This window comes from Crinia signifera, chromosome 4, assembly GCF_055691185.1.
Source record: "Crinia signifera chromosome 4, ASM5569118v1, whole genome shotgun sequence".
Classification (NCBI taxonomy): domain Eukaryota; kingdom Metazoa; phylum Chordata; class Amphibia; order Anura; family Myobatrachidae; genus Crinia; species Crinia signifera.
Window position 1 is genome coordinate 126,691,547 of NC_139220.1, and position 26,621 is coordinate 126,718,167.

The following is a 26,621-nucleotide window of genomic DNA, read 5'->3' on the forward strand; positions in this document are numbered from 1 at the left end:
GTACACTTTTTTTTTGTCAATGTGGACACCTGAACATGTGGACCTGGAGTTACTGTAGCGCTATGCTTGCTATACTTCAGGCCAGTTGCCTCACTCCACTACCAATGTGGCATACTTTGCCATTCCCAATCGAAGACTGGGAGATTATATAAAAGGAAAAAAAAATGTTCAAAAGTAATAAACACCCCCCCCCCCCCATATAAAACACATGTCGACATATTCAGGTGTCATCCTTTTCCATGTCGACCTTTTGGCAATGCTGACCTTCTGCATGTCGGCTTTTTTGGCGTCGACATCGACATGGTCTGTTAAAGCTTATTAAATGGATAGGGCTTTCGTCCGCTGCAGCCCATTGCAAGACCTCTGGTTTGTGTGGCGTAACACAACATGGTAATTCCATGAAGAGGTGAGGCTCACCTATCCATTGCTAGTTATAGGATTTTACTATTATACTAAGTATAATAAAGGAGATGGTCAGGAGCGAAAGGAAATATTGCAATTACATCATACAAATTCCATCTAGACTTTGGATTGGTGGTGGCACTATGAGGTCAAAGATATAATATTTAATATACATTAAAAATATGAGTCATTTATAGGAAACAGCAAAAATATGGTTCATAGCGTGCATGAGCTCATAATCATTGTACATCAAGGACACATCAAATCGTACTGTTTGCTCCAAGTGATGTCAGCCACAGCCTGCTGGCCGCATGAGGAGATGCTATTGAGAGTAGCCTGGTTAGGCACTCCGGAGTAAATTACCATCACTCCACAAGCTAGACTCATACACCAAAGGTTGAGAAGTAGGAGCAGTGAGGAAGAGTGTTCAATACTTTAGATCATGGACAGCAGTGAAACAAACTTGTCCCCACTACACAATCTCCAAAAGGAGCTGCAAACACAATGTTGATTAACAATGGTTTTTCTCACATGTGCCACTAATACCCCTTTCACACCAAAAAATGCAGAAACTTATTCGGGAATACGGTCCACAGATCATGCAGGGTGATTCCCGGGTTGGCCCCTTTGACACCAGCATTTTCTGGTGTGAGGAAGGAGAGATAGTCCGACGGCATTGGAGGGGGTGCAGCACCCGGCACCTCCGTGTACCAAGAGCAGCGGTGGGCGGGGCAGCTCCGTGTCCCCAGAGCGTCGGGCAGCGACAGGTTCACGACCAGGACCGGGAAGCCGGGTAAGTACCTTTCATACCGGCCTGTATCCCAGGCTGGTCACGAGAGCAACCCTGCTAGCTAGGTTGGTGCTGGGATTTTGGCCCGGGAACCTTTCACACCAGCGCTAGTCGCTCAACCAGAGAATTTAGGCTGGTGTGAAAGGAATATTACTTCTAGAACTCATTTAATCTTTCTAACATCTCAAATGATAGCCTATTTAGCACAATCATATGTACTAACCGTTTCAGGGGCAGCTAGTGATGGTTACAGTGATTGTACAATGAGGTGATGGGTTAGGACTTTGTGATTTTAAAAAAAGCATGCTGGAACTGCAGTGTACTATAATAGTTGTAGATCTGCAACACCAACATTAAACAGTAGTCAAAGCAAAGAGAATAAGGCAGCCACAGACAAAACATTAAAAACAATTAACTACAGTATGCAGAACTGTAGTAAGCGTACATTGGTGAGAAAATAGGACTTTATAATTAACAGTATCAAACTACAGTTGCATATCCAAGGAGATTCAAGAAGAGAGGAACTAAACACACCAAAGCAAGGAAGCTAGTCCATTTAAGTTGTGAAACATAAAGGACCCACAGTTACATCTAGGAGGTCACTGGATGGCTGCTGTTCCCGTGTTCCCGAGTCCACATGCTCTCGCTGGTAATGCTCAGCAAGCTCAGGGGCAGTGACATACATGGTCATGCATACAGGACAGATGAACCCCTGTGGAATGACAATCTTTAAGGATTATAAAAGTACCATGCTGAACACGTTATATGATATCTTCGAGAAATTACAGAGAATTGTTATCACCGGAAACTCATTTACCCCATAGGCTGATTTTGCAAGTATTATGGTAGATTTTAAATAGGAATCATTAAATTGATAAATACAATAGTTAAATCCTTGTACAAAGTTCAAATCTTTAGCCCTTAAATATCAATGAGTAATTTACCAAGACCTATTATCAATAAAAGAGATCTTGCGTCAGTGGCCATGGATAAACAGATGTGTCCGTTCTCATCTTACATGAGATTTCCTGACGCATGCATTGCGGCAATGATCTCATGCACCCTGGCATTATTAGTTGCAACCATGTGAACTCCTTATTAATTCCTATGAGCGTGGGTGCGTTCGCATGTGCCCGCGGATAGTTGAGGGCACGCTGTTTGTCGCAGATGTGCTGCGAATAGCTGCAGAAAGCATTATCAAAAGACATATCTGTATTACAATTGAAATGAATAATCTATCTAATCTCTATCCAATGGAACATTGGGCATATAAGGAAAGAAGCTAGTCACACACTTCTAAAATTTAAATTGCCGGCTCCACTGATCACCCGTCTATACCCACTGTAAATGGCTCTTCCAGTGTCCCCTATGGATGAATGAAAGATAGTTAGATAAACATGTGTATGTGTGTGTGTGGACCACAGGTTTGAAAGGCAAGACTAGAGACAAATTTAATTAGATAAATAATCTGCATAGACAATATTATCTGTATTCATAATTAAAAAAACCTCTATCAATGTTATAGTAAACTTAAACATTAAATGGATTGATGTCATATAAATTTATGAAGTTTGCAATATCAAGTTAAAGAATAAGCCCTGTTGAACTGCAAGTGCCAGAATGAATAGGTGATGCACTGGATCTATGTGAAAATAAAAAGGAATTTATACAAAGTTTCCCCCCAGGGACAAGCTGTATCTGAGCTATTGGAGGCTTGTGTGCCTGTACCTGGTAAAAACTTGCACTGTGTGAGAATCAAAAAGTGGCATCTGTCTTCTGTCAACTCACAGGTGTGGTGACACTCACTTTCCGACTCAATAATAAAGCAGCAGAAATCTTTATAGTCTGTACTCCAAAAACGCATCCTAATTATCCTGCACAGTGGGCTCACCTTTCTAAAATAGTACACGTAGACCCTTTCTTGAACACTACACGTGGTCCTTGCCAAAACTTCAGCACGGCCGCTGACTCTTTCTGATAATCGCACACTGCACAGTGAACCTGCCAAAACACCAGCAATGCCGCAGACCCACCCACCATACTGCAGCATCATTGTTTGGACTCTGGCTATGAAACACCCCCTCCAGTGCTCCCACCCTGCATCTGCCACGAGTTCAGCAGTGCACATGCCCTTTCCAGTACTCTCACAATGGGCCAAATGTATTAAGCTGTAACAGTGGCTAAGTACATTTGGCACATTGCGCAGCATCCCTACCAAGACTCCTGCAGTACCACAGGCCAATATTTCCACACTGCACAGTAGGCCTAATTCAGACCTGATTGCACAGCTGCGAATTCGTGCCATTAACGATAGACCGTGCATGTGTACACCCTGTAATACGCATGCGAGAGGCCATCCTGCAATAAAAGCCTGTTTTTTTTATTTTTTAAATCGCTGGCAGTTTGCAAGGTGATTGACAGAAAGACGGCTTTTGGGGGTGGTAACCAGCAGTTTTCTGGGAGTGCCAGGGAAAATGCAGGCGTCTCCAGGTATTTTAGGGGAAGTCGTGTGACATTTGCTCCAGTCCTGATCAGTCGGTTTCTATCGCAGCCACCGAGTAAGTCCTGGGCTACGCACAGACTGCACACAGTGGAAAAATCATTAGATGGTGTCCAGCTGGATGGATTTGCAGCTATTTGCAGGCCTGCGATATATTTGTAAGCCATTTTTGTACGGGGCAGGATATCCAACAGCAGACTTTAAAAAAAGTTTTTTCAAAAGCGTGAGTTTCCCAACAGAATTAAGCTTGCTCGAAGGTCACAATGCTTAAGTAATATGTTCTGGTCATTGTATTGGAGTTACAACCATTTTATTACATTTCAAAAAGAGCAGAACTGCTTCTGTTATATGTTTGCATTTTGCAATGTAATTCTGCTGTAAACCAAAAATGGAACACGTGCCAGATAAAGTATTCTGCTGACATTTAGACAGACAAGACCACTACAGCATGGTTTATAATGACCATTTCATAAATTAATTGAAGCGATTTGTTTCTATACAAATAAATGCGTAGTAAGAATCCAATACAATTACACAGCAATGAGTACCAGAGCATGCCATAGCAGGGGTTTAGCAATCTGCATCTTAAGCTGAGCTGTGCGACTTGACTGCAGACTGGCCGCCGCGGAGCTGATTCAGATAAATATACACACTTACACAGGTGCTTGATGTATCCTCTGGACGTCATAGGTAGGCGCCACAGCTTTGACTTCAGCATGTTTATGGCTCTTAGCATACCGCCAATTAACACACCTTCAGATATATCGTCCATTGGGCCAACACAATATGTTTGTGAAGGAAGTTATTAATAAGGGCATACACACGGTGTGATTTTCACCCAATTTCTAAGCGATCTGACTAGATTGCTTAAAAATGGAGCACTGATCGCTGTCTGTTTAGCCCCGGCGATGACGCTGCGCGGTCCTGGGCTTCGCCATCGCCCACGGGGAAAGACAGTACTTGCATTGTCTTTCCTGCAAGATTGCAGGGCTTTGCTTATCTATATAATAAGTTCAAGAATCTGTGTGCGTGTGTGTGTGTGTGTGCGTGTCCGGCGCATTGCGGACACACCGTGGCACTCAGAGACACCAAATTCAGCAACAAGATACCTCTGGACCCGGTGGTGTGCACCTCGAAGCCGTTTTTGGGAAATTTCACTTAGAAATTTAAAAAACACCAAGTTGTAATTTACCTTCATTGATGTTCTGGGGAAAAGATCGATGATCTGGGAAACCGTTTGCAAAGGAACAACTCCACACCTGATTTCATTGCTGTCATTGAGTATGAATGACACATTCTAACATTATGGTGAAGGCTTTTAACAATTAGGAAATAATTGAGGATATACATAGACCACACAACACACACACATACACATTGTACACGCACACACACACACACACACACACACACAGTACACCACATACGCACACAACACACACATTTATACGTAGAGCACCTCACACACTTACACATTGGACAGATACACACACACAACACACCACATGCAGTACAATACAAATCCATACACACTACAACACACACCCAAAAACAGTACAACACAAACACACAGAACACACACACACTTAAACATTGCCAGGATACGCAAAGCACACTACACACACATATATACGTAGCACAGATCACAAACTTACACATTCGGCAGATACACACAACACTCACAGTACAACACACACCCACATTCACTACAACACACACCCAAAAACAGTAAAATACACAAAACACACACTTAAACATTGCACAGATACACACAGCACACTACACACACACAGATTTATACATAGCACACCTTACGCACTTACACATAGGGCAGATACACACAACACACACACATAACATACCTCTAACAGCACAACACACACACACATTCACCACACACACCCAAAAAACAGTACGACACAAACTTAAACATTGCACAGATACACAAAGACACAACAAACACATACTGTATACACGTAGCACACCTCACACACTTACGCATTGGACAGATACATACAATACAACACACACAACCACATACACTACAACACACACACAAAAACAGTACAACACACACAAACACACAGAACACATAAAAAATAATTTGCCGTTTATTTAACCGTCTGTACCGGCAAATAAAAACTGTACCTAATGTACCGTTTCTACTTTGTTCCCCATATCCGTCTCTCCAGTCCTCCAGCCTGTCACTGCGCTCCCCGGCCAGTTGCACTGAGAAATCTTTGTCCTGGCCAATGCACCCATTGATCAATACAAAGTGGGTACACTGCACTCACCCTGTTAGTCAGTTGGATATCAGGCACAGCTCTGCCTTAAGGGTTTCTCAGACTCTTTTGGTTCATAGATAATGTTTGGTCGATGGGCATGAGCGCTGCATGCATTTGTTTGAATGTTATGAGTGTAAGAAGTTGAAGAATAAGACGGAGATGAAGATTTGTCACGTTATAGTGTACAATTTACTCAATAAATGGTGAAAAAAATATGTGTACATAGAAGTACAGTACAATCAAGAAATGAAAGTAGGATTAAAAAATTAATTCTGATTCAAACTGATAATTATTTGGATGGTAGTGGTTTGCGAAACAAATATATAGGTGGAGGGGGTATGGAGATTGTGGGCATAATTGGTGTTTGGTACACCTACAGGGGGTCCCCAGTTGATGAGAAATTCTCACTACAGTGTCACCGTAGGGGATTTCCAATTGGGGTTCAGGTGGTCTTTTAGGGACCCCTTTACAATCCCGTTGGTCTCTTCTCCTGGAGCCTACAGTCTCCCTCAGTGATTGACTATCATTAAGGGAGACTGTAAGCTCAAGGAGAAAAGACCTACAGGATTGTAAAGGGTCCCAAAAGACCACCTGGACCCCAATTGGGAATCCCCTCACCTATAGATTTGTTTCACAACCCAACCCATCCAAACAATTATCAGTTTGAATCAGAACTTATTTTTTAATCCTACTTTCATTTCTTGATTGTACTTCTATGTACACTTACATTTTTTTCATGATTTATTGAGTAAATTGTACACTTTGTAACATGGCAATTCTATTTCTCAGTCTTATTCTTCAACTTCTTAAACTCCAAACCTTATCAATGCATCCATTGATGATTGTGATGGCTGGATCAGTGGATTGGCCCGGTGGGTGTAGGGAAGAATTTTGCCCATTGCACCCATTCCCAGTGGTGCATTACAGTGGTGCGGATAGTGTGCATCGCGTCATGACATCATTTGGCCAGGCCCGCGGACCTGCTCCCACACTCAGGGGCTGCCCCACTGTTTGGTAGAGATGCTCGGTGCATGTGCTTTACAGATCCCCAGACCTCAGAGACTGCTGCAGGCAGGTTCGGTGAGTGGCAGGGAGCAGTGAATTTTTAATTAATAATGGCGTGGTAAGTAATGCCCACCCCGGACCCCACGCACTCAGCGCCTGTAATTACACACCCTAGAAACTGTACCATTGAAAGTATAGAAATTGAGGTGTGGACATGTCCCTTTCTGATTTTGTACCGATTTCTGACCCTCAGAAGGTAGGTGCTAAATCTCAGGAGTGGATGTGGATGTGGGTGCTAAATCTCAGGAGTGGATGTGGAATTCATCAACACATACAAGTTTTCAACTCAGGAGCGTTGTGTTTCAAACAACAACACCACACCTGATTTCATTGCCATCATTGAGTATCAATGCAAACACATTCTAACATTATGGTGGAATCTATAACAAATTACAATCTTAGGTCTTTGTCACAGCATACTGTAAGATGACATTTTTCAGCAATTTTGGAAATAAAGAAACCCCAAGGTTTTCCCGGGCAACGCCGGGCGGGTCAGCTAGTAAACAATAGTCAAAGCCCCGCACTACACAGATCGCTCAGCACACATTGCAGTATGTTAAGTTTGTAGCTCAGCACGGAGGCCGGGTCGCCCCGTGTGTACAGAGCTATATGCTTACCAAGTGTACACACCAGCCGGCTAGCTAGTGATATATTGCCCAGTGTGTATCCAGCTTTAGGCAAAGCAAACTAGGAGAGTACTTTACCTCTGAAGTGCTTTCATTGTTAACCGTGTTCCCTGGGGTTGCGGATGATTCGGATTCAGAATTCTGAGAGCCAACTCTGCCAGGAGTCTGAAATATATATATAAAAAAAATGTATTTAGATTATTGTGTGAGCAATGCTACCAAACTGTACACATCAACCAGTGAGAAAAATTGCCCACCCCAAAATTAGTTATTTCTTCTTGTACCATGTTCTTCTATACAGAGGTTACACCATAGACATTCAATTCTCTGGAACAATGATTCTTACATCATAACAGAATTTAGGTAAATGAAGATTTAAGGCACTATCCTATTAGCCCCGATGTTATTTTGGACGATAAAAATGGCTGATTAATGATAGATGGTTATTATCAAGAAATCCAATTAGCCTCCTTCTCATCTGTTATCACGGGTCACAAAGCCTGCTTATAGCAGTGGGTACCGGGGCTAAGGGACCCTAGCATTGGGGCAAATAAGAGAACACAAGGCCAACCACCACTGCTTTAGAACATTGACAAGTAACACATTCATACTCTTGTTAGAAGATACATAGATATAGGTTTTCCTTTATGTTTCCTTTGCATTAGGAGTTTGCCAAGGCATCATACTCTCTAAAACAATACTCTTTTTAACCCCTTCCTGACAGAGCCAGTTTTTGCGTTCCTGACAGAGCCCTTTTTTTCAAATCTGACATGTATCACTTAAGTGGGGATAACTTTTTTTGCTTTTACTTATCCCAGTGATTTTGAGATTGTTTTTTCGTGACACATTGTACTTCAAATTAGTGGTAAATTTGGGTCGATACAGTCTGTGTTTTTTTGTGAAAAATACCAAAATGTCGTAAAAAAATGGAAAATTTAGCAATTTGCAAAATGTAAAATTTTCTGCTTGTGAGACAAATAATCATACCACTCAAAATAGTTAATAACTAACATAGACCATATGTCTACTTTATGTTTCCATCATTATTTCAACTTCCTTTTAATTTTTTTGGACACTAGGAGGCTTACAATATGAATAGCAAATTCTCAAATTTTCAAGAAAATTTCAAACACTGATTTTTTTAGGGACCAGTTCAGTTCTGATGTGACTTTGAGGGACTTGTATGTGAGACACCCCCATAAATGATACCATTTCAAAAACTGCACCCCTCACAGTATTCAAAACAGCATTTTGGAAGTTTGTTAACCCTTTAGGTGTTTCACAGGAATTAAAACAAAGTGTAGGTGAAATTTCAAAATTTCATTTTTTTTGCAGATTTGCAATTTTAATACATTTTTCTAAGGAACACAGTACATTTTACTAGAGAAATGTGACTAAAAATTGATTCCCCCAATTCTTTTGTTTTCATAAATATCCTATATGTGGCCCTAGTGTGCACGTTGACCAAACCACAGGCTTCATAATAGAAGGAGCACCTACTTGATTTTGGAGCCTCCTTTTTATGAGATTATTTTTTAGGCACCATGTAGGATTCTAGGCACCATAAGATGCTAAAATTTAGGAACCCCCCCACAAGTGACCCCATTTTGCAAACTACACCCCTCAGGGAATTCATCTAGGGGTATAGTGTACATTTCAAACCCCCAGGGGTTTCACCAATTTTGATACAACTGGGCTGTGCAAATGCAAAATTACATTTTTTACACAAAAATGCAGTTCTGGCTCAAAATTTTTCATTTTCACAAGGAATGAAGGAGACAAAGCACCCCAAAATCTGTGCCCCAATTTCTCCCGAGTACGGCAATGCCTCACATGTGACCAAAAAATACCATTTAGGTGCATGGCAGGACTCAGAAGGGAAGGAGTGATTTTTGGATTTTGCAGCTCAGATTCTGGTGGAATTTTGGTGGGTGCTATGTCGCATTAGCAAGACCCCCCAAGCACCAATACAGTGGAACCCCCCCACAAGTGACCCCATTTAGCAAACTACACCCCTCAGGGAATTCATCTAGGGGTATAGTGTACATTTCAAACCCCCAGGGGTTTCACCAATTTTGATACAACTGGGCAGTGAAAATGAAAAATTACATTTTTTTACACAAAAATGCAGTTCTGGCTCAAAATTTTTCATTTTCAGAAGGTATGAAGGAGAAAAAGCACCCCAAAATCTGTGCCCCAATTTCTCCCGAGTACGGCAATGCCTCATGTGTGACCAAAAAGTGGCAGGACTCAGAAGGGAAGGAGTGATATTTGGATTTTGCAGCACAAATTCTGGTGGAATGTTGGTGGGTGCTATGTCGCATTAGCAAGACCCCCAAAGCACCAATACAGTGGAACCCCCCCACAAGTGACCCCATTTTGCAAACTACACCCCTCAGGGAATTCATCTAGGGGTATAGTGTACATTTCAAACCCCCAGGGGTTTCACCAATTGTGGTACAACTGGGCAGTGAAAATGAAAAATTACATTTTTTTACACAAAAATGCAGTTCTGGCTCAAAATTTTTCATTTTCAGAAGGTATGAAGGAGAAAAAGCACCCCAAAATCTGTGCCCCAATTTCTCCCGAGTATGGCAATGCCTCATATGTGACCAAAAAATACCAGTTGGGTGCATGGCAGGAATCAGAAGGGAAGGAGTGATTTTTGGATTTTGCAGCTCAGATTCTGGTGGAATGTTGGTGGGTGCTATGTGGCATTAGCAAGACCCCCGAAGCACGGTGAAATGATGAACCTAATAATCCATAGATGTGTGGTATATTTTAAAACACTCCTTTATACATAGGCCGGGTTTGTCGGGGCAAGTTTCACAGTGGAAAATAGTTTCCTTTCTTATTCCCTTTTTATAGCAAACTTTGCACCTTTTTTGTGTCCTGCCCTTTCTTGCAGTGGAGGGGATTTCGTTCGGAAAATGCTGCCCTGGTACAATACGGGGGCCAGTACTAGAAGTACTGGGGCCCTCTGCCTGCTGGTTCCCAAATATTAGGCCCTTTATGACTTCCTCTTGAAAGTGCATAAATGTCCCCCTCTGGCCGGTAGAACGGAATAGCACGTAAGCGTTATACAGTGCCATCTGGATGATATACACGGCCAGCTTCTTGTACCAGATTTTTGTTTTCCGCAGGGCACTGTACGGCTTCAGTACCTGATCTGAAAGATCCACTCCGCCCATGTACCTATTGTAATCCAGGATACAATTAGGTTTTGAGGTGTGGGTACTGGTACCTCGTACAGGGACGGAGGTGGTACTGTCTCCGTGAATTGTTGTCAGTATAAGGACATCCCTCTTGTCCTTATATTTGACCAACAACATATTTTCGGTGCATATTCCCCTGCTTTCACCCCTTCTCATTACTTGGGCAATGTGCGTTTTTGGGAGGCCTCTTTGGTTCTTGCGCACAGTACCGCAAGCTGCTGTACCTCTTGAACCAAGGGCCTTAAACAGGGGGATGCTAGTGTAAAAGTTATCCACATAGAGGTGATAACCTTTATCCAGGAAGGGGTGCACTAAATCCCAGACAATTTTTCCACTAACACCTACGAGGGAGGGGGGGCATTCTGGCGGTTCAATTCTTGAATCCTTCCCTTCATATACCCTAAACCTGTGAGTGTACCCTGAGGTGCTTTCACACAGCTTATACATTTTTATGCCATACCTTGCCCTCTTACTGGGAAGGTACTGGCGGAATTTAACCCTTCCTTTAAAATGTATAAGGGACTCGTCTATGCAAATGAATTTATCTGGGATGTACATCTCTTCAAATTTGGCACTGAAATGATCAATGACCGGCCTGACTTTGAATAGCCGGTCAAAGGTGGGATCATCTCTGGGTGGGCACTGTGCATTATCGTTGTAATGCAAAAAATTAAGGATCGTCTCAAATCGAGCCCGGGGCATGGCCATACGGTAAAATGGGGTGCTGTACAGAACATCTGTACTCCAATATTGCCTAATTTCTGGCTTTTTTACTATGCCCATATGAAACACCAGACCCCAAAACGTCATCATCTCTACTGCATCTACAGGGGTCCACCTAGCAAATGATGACGTGGGGTTTTGAGCAATAAACTGCTGGGCATATAAATTAGTTTGGTCCACCATTAAATTTATAAAATCATCAGAGAAAAATAATTTGAAAAAGTCAATTTCTCTGAGACCTGTGGAATCAAATTGGATTCCTGGCATGGCCAAAAACTCAGGAACCTGGGGCTCAAAATTGTCTGGTGGTGGGGTCCATACGAGATCAATTATTGGGGGGGGGGGTCTCAGCTGCTCTACGGGGGCGTCTTTGAGGGGGTCCCTCATCACCAGAGGAGGAAGAGGAGCTTAAGACGAATCCTTCAAATTCCCCGCTTGCCTCACTGGCTGTGTCAGAGTCAGAGGCAAGCATGGCATATGCCTCCTCCGCTGAATACATTCTTCTGGATGACTGGGATGACATTTGGGATGACATTTGGGATGCCATTTTTATTTTTGTGTTACTGGTAGTGAAATGTTTCAACACGTGTATAGTGTAGGGGGGGGTACAAACTTTATTTCAACCCGGGGGGTATGTAGTGTGTAGTGTGTATGTAGTGCAGAAAAAAAAAATACTTTATACAGGAATTTGATCCCAATAAAAAAAAAAAAAAATTGAAGGGGTTAAAAAAAAAAAAAAAAAGGTCCTGCGCCAAAAATTGAGCACAGATGTTGGTCAGTAACGTCCGTCACTGAACAGCGTTAAAAGGCAACAGGAATTTGATCAAAAAAAAAAAAGATCAACCCTGTGCCGAAAAAGCTGATCAGTGATGTACGTCACTGATCAGCGCACAGTGGCCACAGGACACCCACAAAATCACAGTGTGTGTAAAAAAAAAATTAAAAAAAGACCCCACAGCACCCTCAAAAAAAAAAAAGGTGATCAGTGATGCGACACTGATTACCAGTGAGGGGCAGCAGGTGCACAACCTTTGGTGCAACTGACAGTGCAACTGACAGTGCAACTGGCAGCAACTGACAGGTATATATAAAAAAAAAAAACCTCTGCACCCCCAAAAAGTTGCTGATCACCTCAGATATAGTGATCAGCACAAAAGGCGGGGGCAGCAGACACAAAATATAGCACTCTCTCTCTCTATCTCTCTCTATCTCTCTCTATCTCTCTCTATCTCTCACTATCTATCACTATCTATCACTATCTATCACTCTATGACACTGCAGCAGCAGCACTGACGGTTATATATATAAAAAATAACCCCTGCACCCCCAAAAAGTTGCTGGGGGTGCACAAAAGGGGGGCAGCAGACACAAAATATAGCAGTCTCTATCACTCTCTGTCACTATCTCTCTCTATCTCTCTATCTCTCACTATCTATCACTCTATGACACTGCAGCAGCAGCACTGACAGGTATATCTATCTAAAAAAAAAACCTGCGCCCCCAAAAAGTTGCTGATCAGTTAATTTATACTGATCAGCACAAAAGGGGGGGCAGCAGTCAGTTATATAAAAAATATATAGCACAATCTGTCACTATCTCTCTATCTATAACTCTATTACACTGCAGCAGCACAAAATATAGCACTCTCTGTCACTAGGCCTCTCTATCTCTCTCTATCTCTCTCTCTCTATCTAATAACTCGCAGCAGCACAACACAGCACAGGATGTCACAAGAAGAAGCAAGATCCAGGCAGTGATCAGGTAAGTATTTAGCAAGGTTCTGGTCAGTATATGGCGGCAGCTGGGCACGGTGACCGCACTGCACGCAATTCCAGACCGGAATGGCGTCTGCAGTGCAGTCACCGTTAGTTTAAACCCCCCTCCATGGCTGTGATTGGTCCGTCGGTCCGACGAACCAATCACAGCCTTTGGGGGCGGGCGGGGTGAGGTGGGGTGACACCAGTGTCACCCTTACACCCCGCGGTGATTGGTGCTGTACTTTACAGCACCAATCACCTCCGATCCCGTGTCACCGGCGAACGTTATTCGCCGGTGACACAGAAAACGCTGTGAATGGCTGTTCACACTGAACCGCCAATCACAGCGATCGCCGACGGGGGGGCGGCATCGCAGCCCCCCCTGGGCATGCAGGGACATGTCTGCTGTCAGGGACAGCAGACATCGTCCCTCTGTCCCTGCGTCTCTAGACGCAGTGACAGTTTGAAGTCATGACGTATATATACGTCATGTGTCGGGAAGTACTTCCCGGCCATGACGTATATATACGTCAAATGTCGGGAAGGGGTTAAAAGCATTTAAATGTGCTGTAGATCGTAGACTAAAAAAGGATGCAAGTTGTATAAGCATTGTTGAATATGCAATCTCAACAACCTCAAAAGTAGCACTGACTGTCGCACCCAAAAGTTTGATGCCAAGGGAGGTAAAATCACGAGGGCACTGGTTACAGACAAGCAGTTATGCACAATTTCATTTTATGCAGCCCTCTAGTGGGAGCCTCAGAGAGGGCCGTCACTGTTCGGGGTTGTTTTTTTTTACTCTTCCTCACAGATATTTCTTTACCATTTTTTTCTGCACTTAAGAGGACAGGGGTGGGACTCAATGGAGACATGCAAGAGACAGGAGCCTAATGGCAAATCAAATATTTGTCTTGCATCTATCTTTGTAGAAAAGTGGCAGTGGAGCGCTCATTCTCAATAAGCATGTTGACTACAATTAACTGTCAGCGCAGTCGGATTGTACTCTACCTGCCTTCAGGTGGGGGTTGGGCTATAATTGTGTGCATCCCATTTTTTTTTTTACAAATCTGCGAATACATTTGGAGTGAAAAAAAGCTGCAGCCGATGTATCGTAGCACTCAATATATAAGGCTGGATGTAATGTGGTATGAGTCCGATGGTCTTGTGTGATGACAAAGTCAGCGCTTTTTTGTGTTGTTTTGTTTTGTAAAAGGGCAATCATTTACAAGGCAAAACCATACCTTGTAAATGACTGACCCATTACATCCCGCCAATAGACTCAGTTGCGCACAGATGTACAAATGTCGCACATCACATTGATCAGTGCAGTCTTGTGAAACCGCTTAGTTGGAATGTAATCAACACATTTGAGTGAAAAAGATGCAAAAAAGATGTTTGGCGCATGGAACATGCCGCATAAAAAGTGACAAGTGTATGAAGACACATCTATATGCCAAAGTATAGTACAGAACCTAGATGCAAAAGATATTATATGAAAGAATTTGGGTTTTATGTTTTGTAGCCATTTAAGTAAAAAGGTCAGTTTAAGCATTGTAAACCCATTGTTTATCATTCCTGGCTCATGTGCTGCGGTGCTGGGGTAAGGATGGTTAGAGGAGATTTTAAAACTAGGCGATGGGGGGGGTGGGGGTAGCTAGATACTATGGGTCCCGTAGTGAGAATAGTAGGATTGGGGTCAAGAATCAATTTGGAGGAGGAGGGGGGGGGGGGACATAGTTACAGGCGATGTCCGGGGTAAAAATAAGGGTAATATCGTTGGTAATTCCCAGGAATATTATGTAGTAACAGTAATCTTACCTCATTACAGCTCTTAGGTACAGATGACATAAGGGTATGGGAAGGAGTAAACAACATAGGAGGAAGTTTCAAAAACTGTAAATAGGTCAGTCAGTGGGCATGGGAGGAGGGATGTAGAGAGTCTACTAAGAGGGAGGTGGGTACGAGGAAGTTAGTAAGGAATACAAATAAGTCAAGAGGAGAAATGAAACGCAATTTTAGGCAAATAAAAATAAACATAAATTAAAATGCCTTCTGGCTAATGCAAGAGGCTTAGCAGGTAAAATCGGGGAACTAGAAACTGTGGTCACTAGGGACGATTATGACATTATTGGTATTACAGAAACATGTAAGTCGCACAACTGGGCATTAAGCATGGAGGGATATACAGTAAACTCTACAGAAAAGATAGGGAAAATAGAAAGGGCGGGGGGGGGGGGGGGTGTGTGCCTATATGTAAAAAATAACTTAACATCGTGTGAGAAAGAAATGAGCACAGGTACAGAGGAAGATTACACGGAGGCCGTGTGGGTAGAGATAACCGACAATTACAAAAAAAACACTACTAATAAAATTTTAATAGGGGTATGCTATAGACCTCCGAACATTAACAAAAGGGACGAGTCTCTTCTTTTAAACCAAATCATCAGATCAAGGTCAGATATTATTTATTGGGGATTTTAATTTACCGGACATCGATTGGAAAAACGAAACATGTAAAACAGCATGAAGCAGTGGGTTCCTAAGCTTACTTAAAGACCAGTTTATCACACAAACGGTAGAAGCTCCAATTCGTAATAAGGCATTATTGGATTTGGTATTAACAAATAACATAGATCTAGTTTCAAACACAAAAGTAATTGAACATCTAGGGAACAGTGACCACAATATGGTTTCACTGGAAATTAACTTCAGTAAATTACATCATAAAGAATCGGCAAAAATACTAAACTTCAGAAAAGCTAACTATTCAGAGAAGCCCTAAAAAGAATTGTGTGGGAAACGTTTTTTGAGGGAGAAAATGCTGAGGAAATGTGGGATACTCAAATCATTGACTATTAAATACATTCCTAAAGAAAATAAGGGTAAATTCAATAAAAAAAAAAGCCACCATGGTTGGACAAAAAAGTTAGGTCGGCAATCAACAATAAAACAAGAGCATTTAAATTCTCTAAATTTAACTTAAATGAGGAGGCGTTCACCAATTACAAAGAATCAAACAAAATTTGCAAAGGGGCAATCAAAGTAGCTGAAAGGGATTATGAAGAGCGCATAGCCACTGAAAGCAAAACTAACCCCAAGAAGTTTTTCAAATACATAAATAGTAAACGTATAATTAAGGACAACATAGGCCCACTAACCGATATCACTGGAAAAAGTTTTACGGAGGACAAGGGAAGAAAGCCTTCGACACCGTACCACACAAGAGGTTGATAAATAAAATGGAGGACCTGGGATTAGGGGCAAATATCTGTAGATGGGTAGGGAACTGGCTATGTAATAGAGAACAAAAAGTGGTCGTGAACAGTGCCATATCAAATATGACACCAGTACTAAGTGGGGTGCCTCAGGGTTCGGTTCTAGGGCCCATTTTATTTAACATTTTTATTAACGATATTGGGATGGGGTTACTCAGCAATTTATCCATCTTTGCGGACGATACAAAACTGAGCAGAGTTATTAAATCATCAGAAGATGTCACCAAGCTTCCAAATGATCTTGACAATCTAGATGAGTGGGCAAAAAAGTGGAAGATGAGGTTCAATGTGGACAAATGCAAGGTCATGCACCTTGGGAGACATAACCAGTGTGCTAATTATAACCTAAGCAGGGATGAATTGGATAATTCAGTACTCGAAAAGGATCTAGGAGTCCAAATAGACAACAAACTAGGGTGTAGTGCTCAATGTAATATAGCAGTGGTTCCCAAGCCTGGTCCTCAAGTACCCCCAACAGTGCACGTTTTGCAGGTCTCCACACAGAATCAGTGAAATAATTAGCTCCACCTGTGGATCTTTTAAAATGTGCCTGAATAATCTGTGCACCTGCCGGGTGACCTGGAAAACGTGCACTGTTGGGGATACTTGAGGACCAGGGTTGGGATCCACTGTAATATAGCAACAAAAAAGGCCAACAAAACTCTAGCATGTATTAAAAGGGGCATGGAAACTAGGGATTCAAAAGTAATTATGCCTCTGTACAAATCATTGGTTAGACCGCACCTCGAATACGGAGTACAATTCTGGGCCCCACACTATAAAAAGGACATCATAGAATTAGAAAAAATGCAAAGAAGAGCAACAAAGCTTATTAGGGGGATGGAGAATTTAAGCTACGAGGAAAGATTAAGCAATCCGGGACTATTTACACTAGAGAAGAGATGTTTAAGGGGGGACATGCTCAATATGTATAAATACTTTAGGGGCCAATATAACACCCTTTTTTCTGCTAGACAGGAATCTAGGACGAGAGGGCACGAGTTTAGATTAGAAGAAAAAAAAATTTGTTCATCTAAAAGAAAAAATTTCTTTACAGTCAGAACAGTCAAATTTTGGAACTCTCTTCCTTGAGAAGTGGTGTCGGCAGACACTATAAATACGTTTAAAATAAGGCTGGACAAACATTTATTGGTTAAAAACATCCACGGGTACGGATAAGTAACATAATCTGTCTTTAAAATATTGGAACATACTATACAACAAGGGATAAACTATTATAAACATAGGTTGAACTAGATGGACGCAAGTCTTTATTCAGCCTCACCTCCTATGTAACTATATAGTATAACACGAGACTGATAGACTTGTAGGGATAAATTTACTAAAGCTTCTAAGTGAAAAATGAGGATGTTGCCCATTGTAACCAATCAGAGTCTTTCTTTCATTTACTAGGATGCAATAAAGATATTATAACTAGAATCTGTTCACATTTAGATACTATAGTAAATTTACCAGGGTGATCTATAGGTGGCCATTCAATTGTGCAACTTCTCTGAGGGGAAATCCCCCTTGAGCCACGCAGGTACCTCCCAGTGGCAGGACCGCATACGATACATCCTATGCAATTTATTGTATGCAATTCCAGCTAAGCCTGCCTGACTTGGCTAGATATACAACACATTTTACCTGCAGCCCATATGATCCACAGGCTCCATTACGATGCACACAGGACCACGAATCACATTGGACCAGATGTCAATCACATTCAATATGGATGCTTTTCATGCAGTTTAAAGCTGCATAAAAAGGTGACCAAATTGCATGTGATTCGCCCTAGTGTATGGGCACCTTAACGCCAACTCAAAGAAGTGCAATTTGATTGCTATAAATAGGATAAAATTACTTGCTATGCTAAAGAGAATGGTTTGGTCAAAGATCAGCAGCCAGTCAGCACAGGAAGTCATGAATGCAATATCCCGGAATACAGAACTATCCAAAGTCCACGTGTTAGTGATACAAGGCATGGTAGCCATGAACAGGTGTGGTTTTACTGTGGTGACTGATCACACAACGCATCCTGGCAGCAGGAGACAGCAAAATGTCCATAAATAAATCTAGATCACAAAGCAGAATTCCTATTTCTACAAAATAGGCCACATACTGTATGTTCCAGGGAACAGGATATGCTTTTTTATTTCAAATTTCTACACATAGTTGACATAACATATTACCACAGATTACTTAGCCATGTTTTTCTGTACTTGCGTGAAAATGTTAGACTAGTTTCTATTCACTATAATGTAGTAATACGGAGAAAGAAAATAGATGCGTTGTCCAATATATTCCATGGGGAGAATGTGATGTAACAATCAAGACAAGTAAACAGGCTGAGAACACAGACAAGCTCATTAACAGGCACGTCAGGATGCCCAGCCCTGAAACTATACACTGCATCATCCAGATCAAACATCATGATTCAGTTCTGCCTATCTGGTACAACAAATAATAACAAATAACTGTGTAGTTAAAGAGCATTTGTGTATATGTTGTATTATATTTTTTTATAAGACTGTGATTTATTTTACAACCCCTGCTAGGCATGCTCCCTACAATATACCTTACCATCCCCACTAGCTTGCACCCTTCTGTTGGGTTCCCCCACAGAAACTCCCCCTTGCTTATACAAGAAGTCAACAGCTGGGCCTGAAGTGTTGACAGTATGGCATAACATGAGACCCTGCTCTTAAACAAGATATATCGCATGCAATCCCAGTAAAGGCTGCGGGTCTGACAAATCCTTAGTGCAAGACTTCAGATCCAATCCGATGCACCAGGGACCACACATCGGATCGGAGGTAAAACACATGCGATGTGCCCGATGCATCCAAATCAGGCAAAAATCACACTAGTGTATGGGCACCTTAAGGGTAATGTGTGCCCTTCTGAAAGTTCCAAGCAGGCATGTCCAACTAAGGCCCTCCAGCTGTTGTGAAACTACACATCCCAGCATGCCTTGCCATAGTTTTAGCATTCCCTAAGAGCAAAACTGTGGCAAGGCATGCTGGGATATGTAGTTCCACAATAGCTGGAGGGCCACATGTTGGACATGCCTGATCTCTAAAATATTTCAGCTTACCCACCACAGATATAACAGGTAGATAATGCAAAACTCAAAACTGGTTACTGAAAAGTGAAAACTGACTAATTAAAAATAAAAGTCATTGCTCTTAAATATATGATGTTGCAGATAAAAGAAGATTGGGGGGAGGGGGGTTATTAGGTAAATGTGTTGCTTGGTTGTGCACATAAGTCAGTTATGGCAACCATGGCACCTCTATGGCCCGTATTCAATGAGGCCGGCGAAGAGGTTAAATGGCGGGGATAGTCAAACCGCCTCGCCAACCGCTCACCCTATTCTACGTTCCGGGGAAATCCTCACTGTCACAGGATAGCGAGGGTTCGCCAAACAGCGAGGCTCGGGGCTAATGCAGGGCACCCGCTGCATTAAGCTGCGAGTCTTGCGGTTTCTGGGGCAGCATACGCCCAATCAGCGTATAGGGGGGGTGGGCAGTTGAATACTGACAGGGCGAGCTGTGACAGCACTGCTCATTGTCACAGCTCGCCCCCAGCATTGAATATACCGCTATGAGGTAAAACTTGTCATGTGGCCGAAGCAATGTGCTCTTCACAAATGGCATATTGCAGCTATCATGTTGAAGCATATCGCCCCCGAACCCTCCCTTGTATTTGTGTCTAAACTTAAAAATCAACTGTCCAGCACCACCCTACTTACTGTAATGTAATGTTATGCCTAGCAGCTGTATCTACTGTATTTATCCCAATAGAATAGTTTATAGACTGTGCTGGCTTGGCATGAGCATATATGGAAGTGCAGTACATGCAGTCAGGTTCAGCATGTTATATCTCCAATCACTATTTATATATTATTTAGATTAATGTGGATATTGTCACTATGTCAACATTGAAATATTGACAGTGTTTACAGTGAATCTGTCCCTAATGCTATTACAAATCAACATTTCCCAGGTGTACAAATGTACAGTAATTGACATTTTGATCATGTCAACATCATGAATGTCAACATTGTCACGGCATCTCTGTATAGCCTCTAGGACAAACCTGTGTACTATAAAGAGTGAGAAATAGCCCTCTTACACTTATTGCTATTAAAAGGCAATACAGAGATAGGGGCCAATGACCAATAAAAGCAATCATATGTATTTACAGTATGCTATAGATCTTATACACACCTACCAATTTATTGTAAATGGGGTGTATCTTCCCCTTAAAAACACTTAAGAGCTCTGTCAGTTGCCAAAGAGATATGGTGCAGGATTAAGCGCAGCACAGTTTAGGATATAGCACAGCATATAATAACTCTGTTCTCTGCAGGCCCCAAATATAGAAAAGGGAATCCCAGATACACAATCCATTATATACCCCTCAATGAGAGGAGACAGCTGGGCCTGCCCGTACATCATCATGTCACCCTAACGCAGAAAGGCCAGAGAAACCCAACATATTCTCCTCATGCACACCCGGAGCGGGCGGCTACACACACCCTATTACACGGGACACTGCCCGCACACACACACCCACACCCAGCAGGCCGGACCCACTTGCACCCAGCACCGGGCAGTGTCATTCATCATGTGTGCGGCCTCTCACCAGCTGCAGGATCCTCCGAAACATGTCTGCGGCCGGACTGTGCGTGACCGCTGAGGGGACGGGGGCGGCTACTGCTTCGGGGAGCGGCTAGGACACAGGCCTCGGCCTTCGCTCTGCTACTGCTAAACACAGGCCGCAGCTGGCACCGGCGCCATAGGCAGAGGCAGCAATAATGTCTGTTCTTCTCGATCATCCAAACCAACGACAGTGTTTACACTCCACAGCCGGAGCCCGGGCCCTCTGGTGCCACCTAGCACAGACCTCCTATACTTCTATCCTCAATGCAATAGACCTAGAATTTACATTATTTCTTACAAATTACAATAAAACACAAGATGACTTGAAAGCTCTGTTCCTGTCAGACGGTTTGTGGTCATTAGGTCGACCAATACTGGTCAATAGGCAGTAGGTCGACACAGAAGAAAAAAAGGTTGACATACATTAATGTTAAAATATTCTCTGCAAAGCGCTGCGGAATATGTATGCGCTATATTAGAAACTTAATAAATAATAAATTAGGTTGACATGGTCTAAAGGTTGGAATGAAAAAAGTAAAAGCATGGCAAGCACAGGGAGGGGACGCGGTACACTAATACGGTGTCCGTATCGACATATGTTGACACCCAAGAAAACCTCACATTGACACTTTTGCATGTCAACCTTTTACTTGTGTCCACCCATTGACCATGTTGACACAATTTATTTATTTACTGTTTCTTGTATAGTGTATCATATTCCGTTGGCTTTACAATTGGAAACAACAGTGATAAAACAAACTATGTAGTAACAGACCAAAGAGGTAGGAGGGCCCTGATCGCAAGCTTAAGGTGCACACACACTAGAATGATTTTATTGCCAATTTCCGATAAATCGGCCGATATATCATCCGATGTTTAGTGATAATCAATTGAAAATCGTCCGATATCGGTCCGATGTGCACTCCCATAGATCTATTTGCTTATACAACCTGGTTGCGGGTCGCAAACCCATTCACACTAGAGTCCCCACCCGGCATAATGCCGGACGGGTGATGTCATCGGGAGGTGGAGTCGGGGAGGCGCTGGGAGATGAAAGCATCTCCCAGCGCCAGCTTTTGCACTGTAGTGAACGGGTCCCTGGTCGCATCGACCCCGGTTACCCGTTTACACTCTACAGTGACCCAGGTTGAACCCGTGTTCAACCCTGGTCACTACCTGGGTAGAAATTCCGGGTCTCACAACCTTGGTTATTTTTACAGGGAGCGCTTCCACCTGCCTAAAAGCTATTTAGGCTAGTGGAAAAGGGGTATAAATCTTCCGATCTTACATGCTGCATGAAGGATCAGAAGATTTAACAAAAGATCCATAGGATCGCACATGGGATCTTAAGAGAAATCTTTGGTAAAGATGTGCGCTTGTCTGAAATCTTTTGTCCAGGATGGACAAAAGATTTCATTTATGCGCACATCTTAATATCGCAGATCTTTTTAGTGTGTGAGCACCTTTACAATCTATATAATGCATGCAACCTTTTTAATTTTCCACTACGCACTCCTGGAAAGGGGGTGTGGCCTAAGCAAAAGGAGGTTGTGGCTTTACAGCTATGTCGCAACCGGGACAAATGGGAGGTATGATATAGATATATATCTATATATAAACTTTTGAAGGCCGGCACTCCACTGTTCAGTAATCCAACAATGGTGAATCCAGAAAAGGTTCCCAACGTACATGCAGGTAGATGGGCGGCACTCCGGCAACTTGAAATAAATTGAAAGTGAAAACATTTTAGATCAACGTTTCGTGAAGCTTTATTCTAGTCATCAGGATCCTGATGATTAGAATAAAGCTTCCCGAAACGTTGAACTAAAAAAAATTTCACTTTCAATTTATTTCAAGTGCCACCCATCTACTTGCATATATATATATATATATATATATATATATATATATATATATATATTGGGACAAACACAGGCGTCACTCCGGGTCTTAAGGTGAAAAAAGCTTTACTGTGTGGCGGTCAACGCCGTTTCGGGTTTCCCCGTCGTCAGGACCAAAATTCACAAAACCCGAAACGGCGTTGACCGCCACACAGTAAAGCTTTTTTCACCTTAAGACCCGGAGTGACGCCTGTGTTTGTCCCAATGCATATGGTAGTATCGTTCTACTAAGGAAGGCACCCGGGCAGTTATCGTTTGAGTGCGACGAGTGCCGGACACCCCCCCTGACGCTATATATATATATATATATATATATAGAGTCACTGTCAGTGCGGCACTCAACCTCTTGTCCGACAACGACCTGGGTGCCCTCCGGTAGGTAGATGTAGAGAACTGTAGCTAGCAAGCAGCGGCACTCAAACAGGATTTGCAAAAAGTCAAAAGTGGTTTTTTATTGCTCCAACGTTTCGGACTGTAGTCTTGGTAACGTGGACGCTCAATGCGCTCCCAGCGCTGACTGGATTACCCTGTCCGCGTCTCTGGTTGCTATGGCTCCCGGAACGCTAGTCATAGCCGTGGCGCTCCCCAGCTGGGGAAATAAACATAATGAAAAACATGTTAGTAAACAAGCATATCGATAAAGAGCAAATAAATATAAAGTGCTAAGTGCTGTCTAGTATATAGTAAAAAAGCAGCTGGGGGAATACAACGGAGGACGGGGGAGGTGATGCTGGAACTGGCTACATGTTGTCCCCTATGTTCAATACTATTAATGCATACACCTATACACAAAAGTGCACATTACTATTAGAATAATCCAGGGCTGGGGGTAAACTATCCCCCTAAGTCCAGGGTGTCCTCACACCATGATAGTATTAGAGCAATAAAATTAGGCAAAATGGGGGGTAAGTAGGTGTAAAGATAAGAGACAAGGGGAATGCAAGGGGAGAGTAGAGAAAGTCGATGTAGTAAAAGGTGGGAAAAGAGGGGAGAGACAAGGGGAGAAAAGGGCAAGGAAACAAAGAAAAAGGAAGAAAAATAAAAAGAAAAAGGAAAAAAAGAAGAAAAAGAAAGTATCCAATGGCGATCATTGCTTATAATACTTCTCCATGAACTGGAGTGCTGAGCTCAGGTTGGAGGGCCCTCTGTTGTGTTAAAGAAACACGTTATAATTTAAGCGTTCATTAAGTCCCAGTGGTTTGCTGGATTTCAGTGTGTGGATCCATTTCGCTTCCAGACGCAACAGATCTCCATCCCTGTCGCCTCCTCTTTTCTTCGCCGGAATGTGGTCGATAATAAGATGTTTAAATTCTGTCATTGTGTGTTTCATTTCCGCGAAGTGCCGGGCCACTGGTTGGTCCGATGTTTTACCTGCCAAGGCCTGTTTAATGGCCGAGCGATGGAGTGCCATCCTTTCCCGTACAGTTCTAGTGGTTTTGCCCACATATATGAGGTGGCAGGGGCAGGTGACCATGTATACCACGTGCGTAAATAGACATCCAAGTAGGTGTTTGATCTTGAACGTCCTGGATTTTGTTGCATCTTGGAATGTGCTGCTCACTATCATGTGGGAGCACGTGGTGCACTTGGGGCACTTGTAGCACCCTGGTGGTCGTGTGAGGAAATTTGAAGGCGTGGGGGTGGAAAACTCTGATATGTCCGTATGTACTATATAGCTCTTAATATTTCTGCCCCTTGTGTAGCAGGACATAGGTTTTACCCTGCTCAAGTCGGGCAGATGCTTGTCAGTGGCTACTATAGGCCATAGTGCTCTGGTGGCACGTGCTAGTACCGGACTTGATGTGTTGTACCTGGATGTCCATGGTATCACTGCCTTCGGGTCTTTCTGCCTGGGCATGAGTAATTCGCTTCTCGGCATCTGCAATACCTCCTCTTTTGCTGTCACCAGGTCTCTATACCTGTATCCTCGTTCCTTGAAACGGTCAATAATGTGGTCCAATTCTTTGGGCAACAGGTGTGGGTCACTGGTGATGCGTGCTGCCCGTATCATCTGCGACCTAGGTAGGCCTTTTTTGAGGGCTCTGGGGTGGTGGCTGTTATTTCTGAGAAGATTGTTTTTATCTGTTGGTTTGGAGTATAGATTGGTACATACGACTCCATTGTTGATAGTCACCAACACATCTAGATAATTCAGCTCAGTGGTAGAGTATTGTGAAGTCACCCGAATGGGTGAATCTCTACTGTTGATGGTACAAAGTAGCTCCTCAAGTTTCTGGGCCCCCCCCAGTCCACAACACGAACAGGTCATCTATTAACCGGGTATACATCAAGATGTATTTGGATACTTCCGGATTTGTGAAGAACATGTCCCACTCCTCTGCGCACATAAAAAACATTTTTCTTTTTCTTCCTTTTTCTTTGTTTCCTTGCGATTTTCTCCCCTTGTCTCTCCCCTCTTTTCCCCCCTTTTACTACATCGACTTTCTCTACCCTCCCCTTGCATTCCCCTTGTCTCTTATCTTTACACCCACTTACCCCCCGTTTTGCCTAATTTTATTGCTCTAATACTATCATAGTGTGAGGACACCCTGGACTTAGGGGGATAGTTTACCCCCAGCCCTGGATTATTCTAATAGTAATGTGCACTTTTGTGTATAGGTATATGCATTAATAGTATTGAACATAGGGGACAACATGTAGCCAGTTCCAGCATCACCTCCCCCGTCCTCCGTTGTATTTCCCCAGCTGCTTTTTACTATATACTAGACGGCACTTAGCACTTTATATTTATTTGCTCTTTATCGATATGCTTGTTTACTAACATGTTTTTCATTATGTTTATTTCCCCAGCCGGGGAGCGCCACGGCTATGACTAGCGTTCCGGGAGCCATAGCAACCAGAGACGCGGACAGGGTAATCCAGTCAGCGCTGGGAGCGCATTGAGCGTCCACGTTACCAAGACTACAGTCATTTCCTGGGTAGTAGTACCGGAACTGACGTCAGACGCCCGGGAGCGTTTCCACGGAGGGGGATCGTCTTGCACATTATCCTGCTGGTATTTAAGGTAGGACTGTATGGTCACTTATTTGTTTGTACACCTTGACAAAGGGGCAGTTTGGAGCCCCGAAACGTTGGAGCAATAAAAAACCACTTTTGACTTTTTGCAAATCCTGTTTGAGTGCCACTGCTTGCTAGCTACAGTTATATATATATATATATATATATATATATATATATATATATATATATATACATATATATATATATATATATATATATATATCGGAGGTGAAAAAAGGGAACTTAGTAATTTAAGTAAACTAAGTAATTTTAGGTTTTATTCCATGAAAATAGAAAAAGCTGACATACCATCGACGTAACATGATGTTTCGGTCTTACAAAAGACCATCATCAGGATTCCATACAGCTTGAATTTCAACAACAGTCAGTCAAG

At 42.7% G+C, this 26,621-nt stretch overlaps 1 protein-coding gene across 2 annotated transcripts in view; it reads right to left on the reverse strand.

The window, feature by feature from the left end:
- EEA1 (early endosome antigen 1) overlaps positions 1 to 21,584 on the reverse strand; it is an 87,834-nt gene extending 66,250 nt beyond the window's left edge. Inside the window, exons 1-2 of one of the 2 annotated variants that reach the window (XM_083182393.1) lie at positions 21,289 to 21,584; positions 7,747 to 7,833 (exon numbers count right to left, since the gene is read on the reverse strand). In XM_083182393.1, the coding sequence (XP_083038519.1) occupies positions 7,747 to 7,833; positions 21,289 to 21,312 (111 nt within the window). In that variant the 5' untranslated portion in view covers positions 21,313 to 21,584. The remainder of the gene's footprint in view (positions 1 to 7,746; positions 7,834 to 21,288) is intronic. The other variant, XM_083182394.1, reaches the window with a different exon arrangement.
- Positions 21,585 to 26,621: the final 5,037 nt, after the last annotated feature.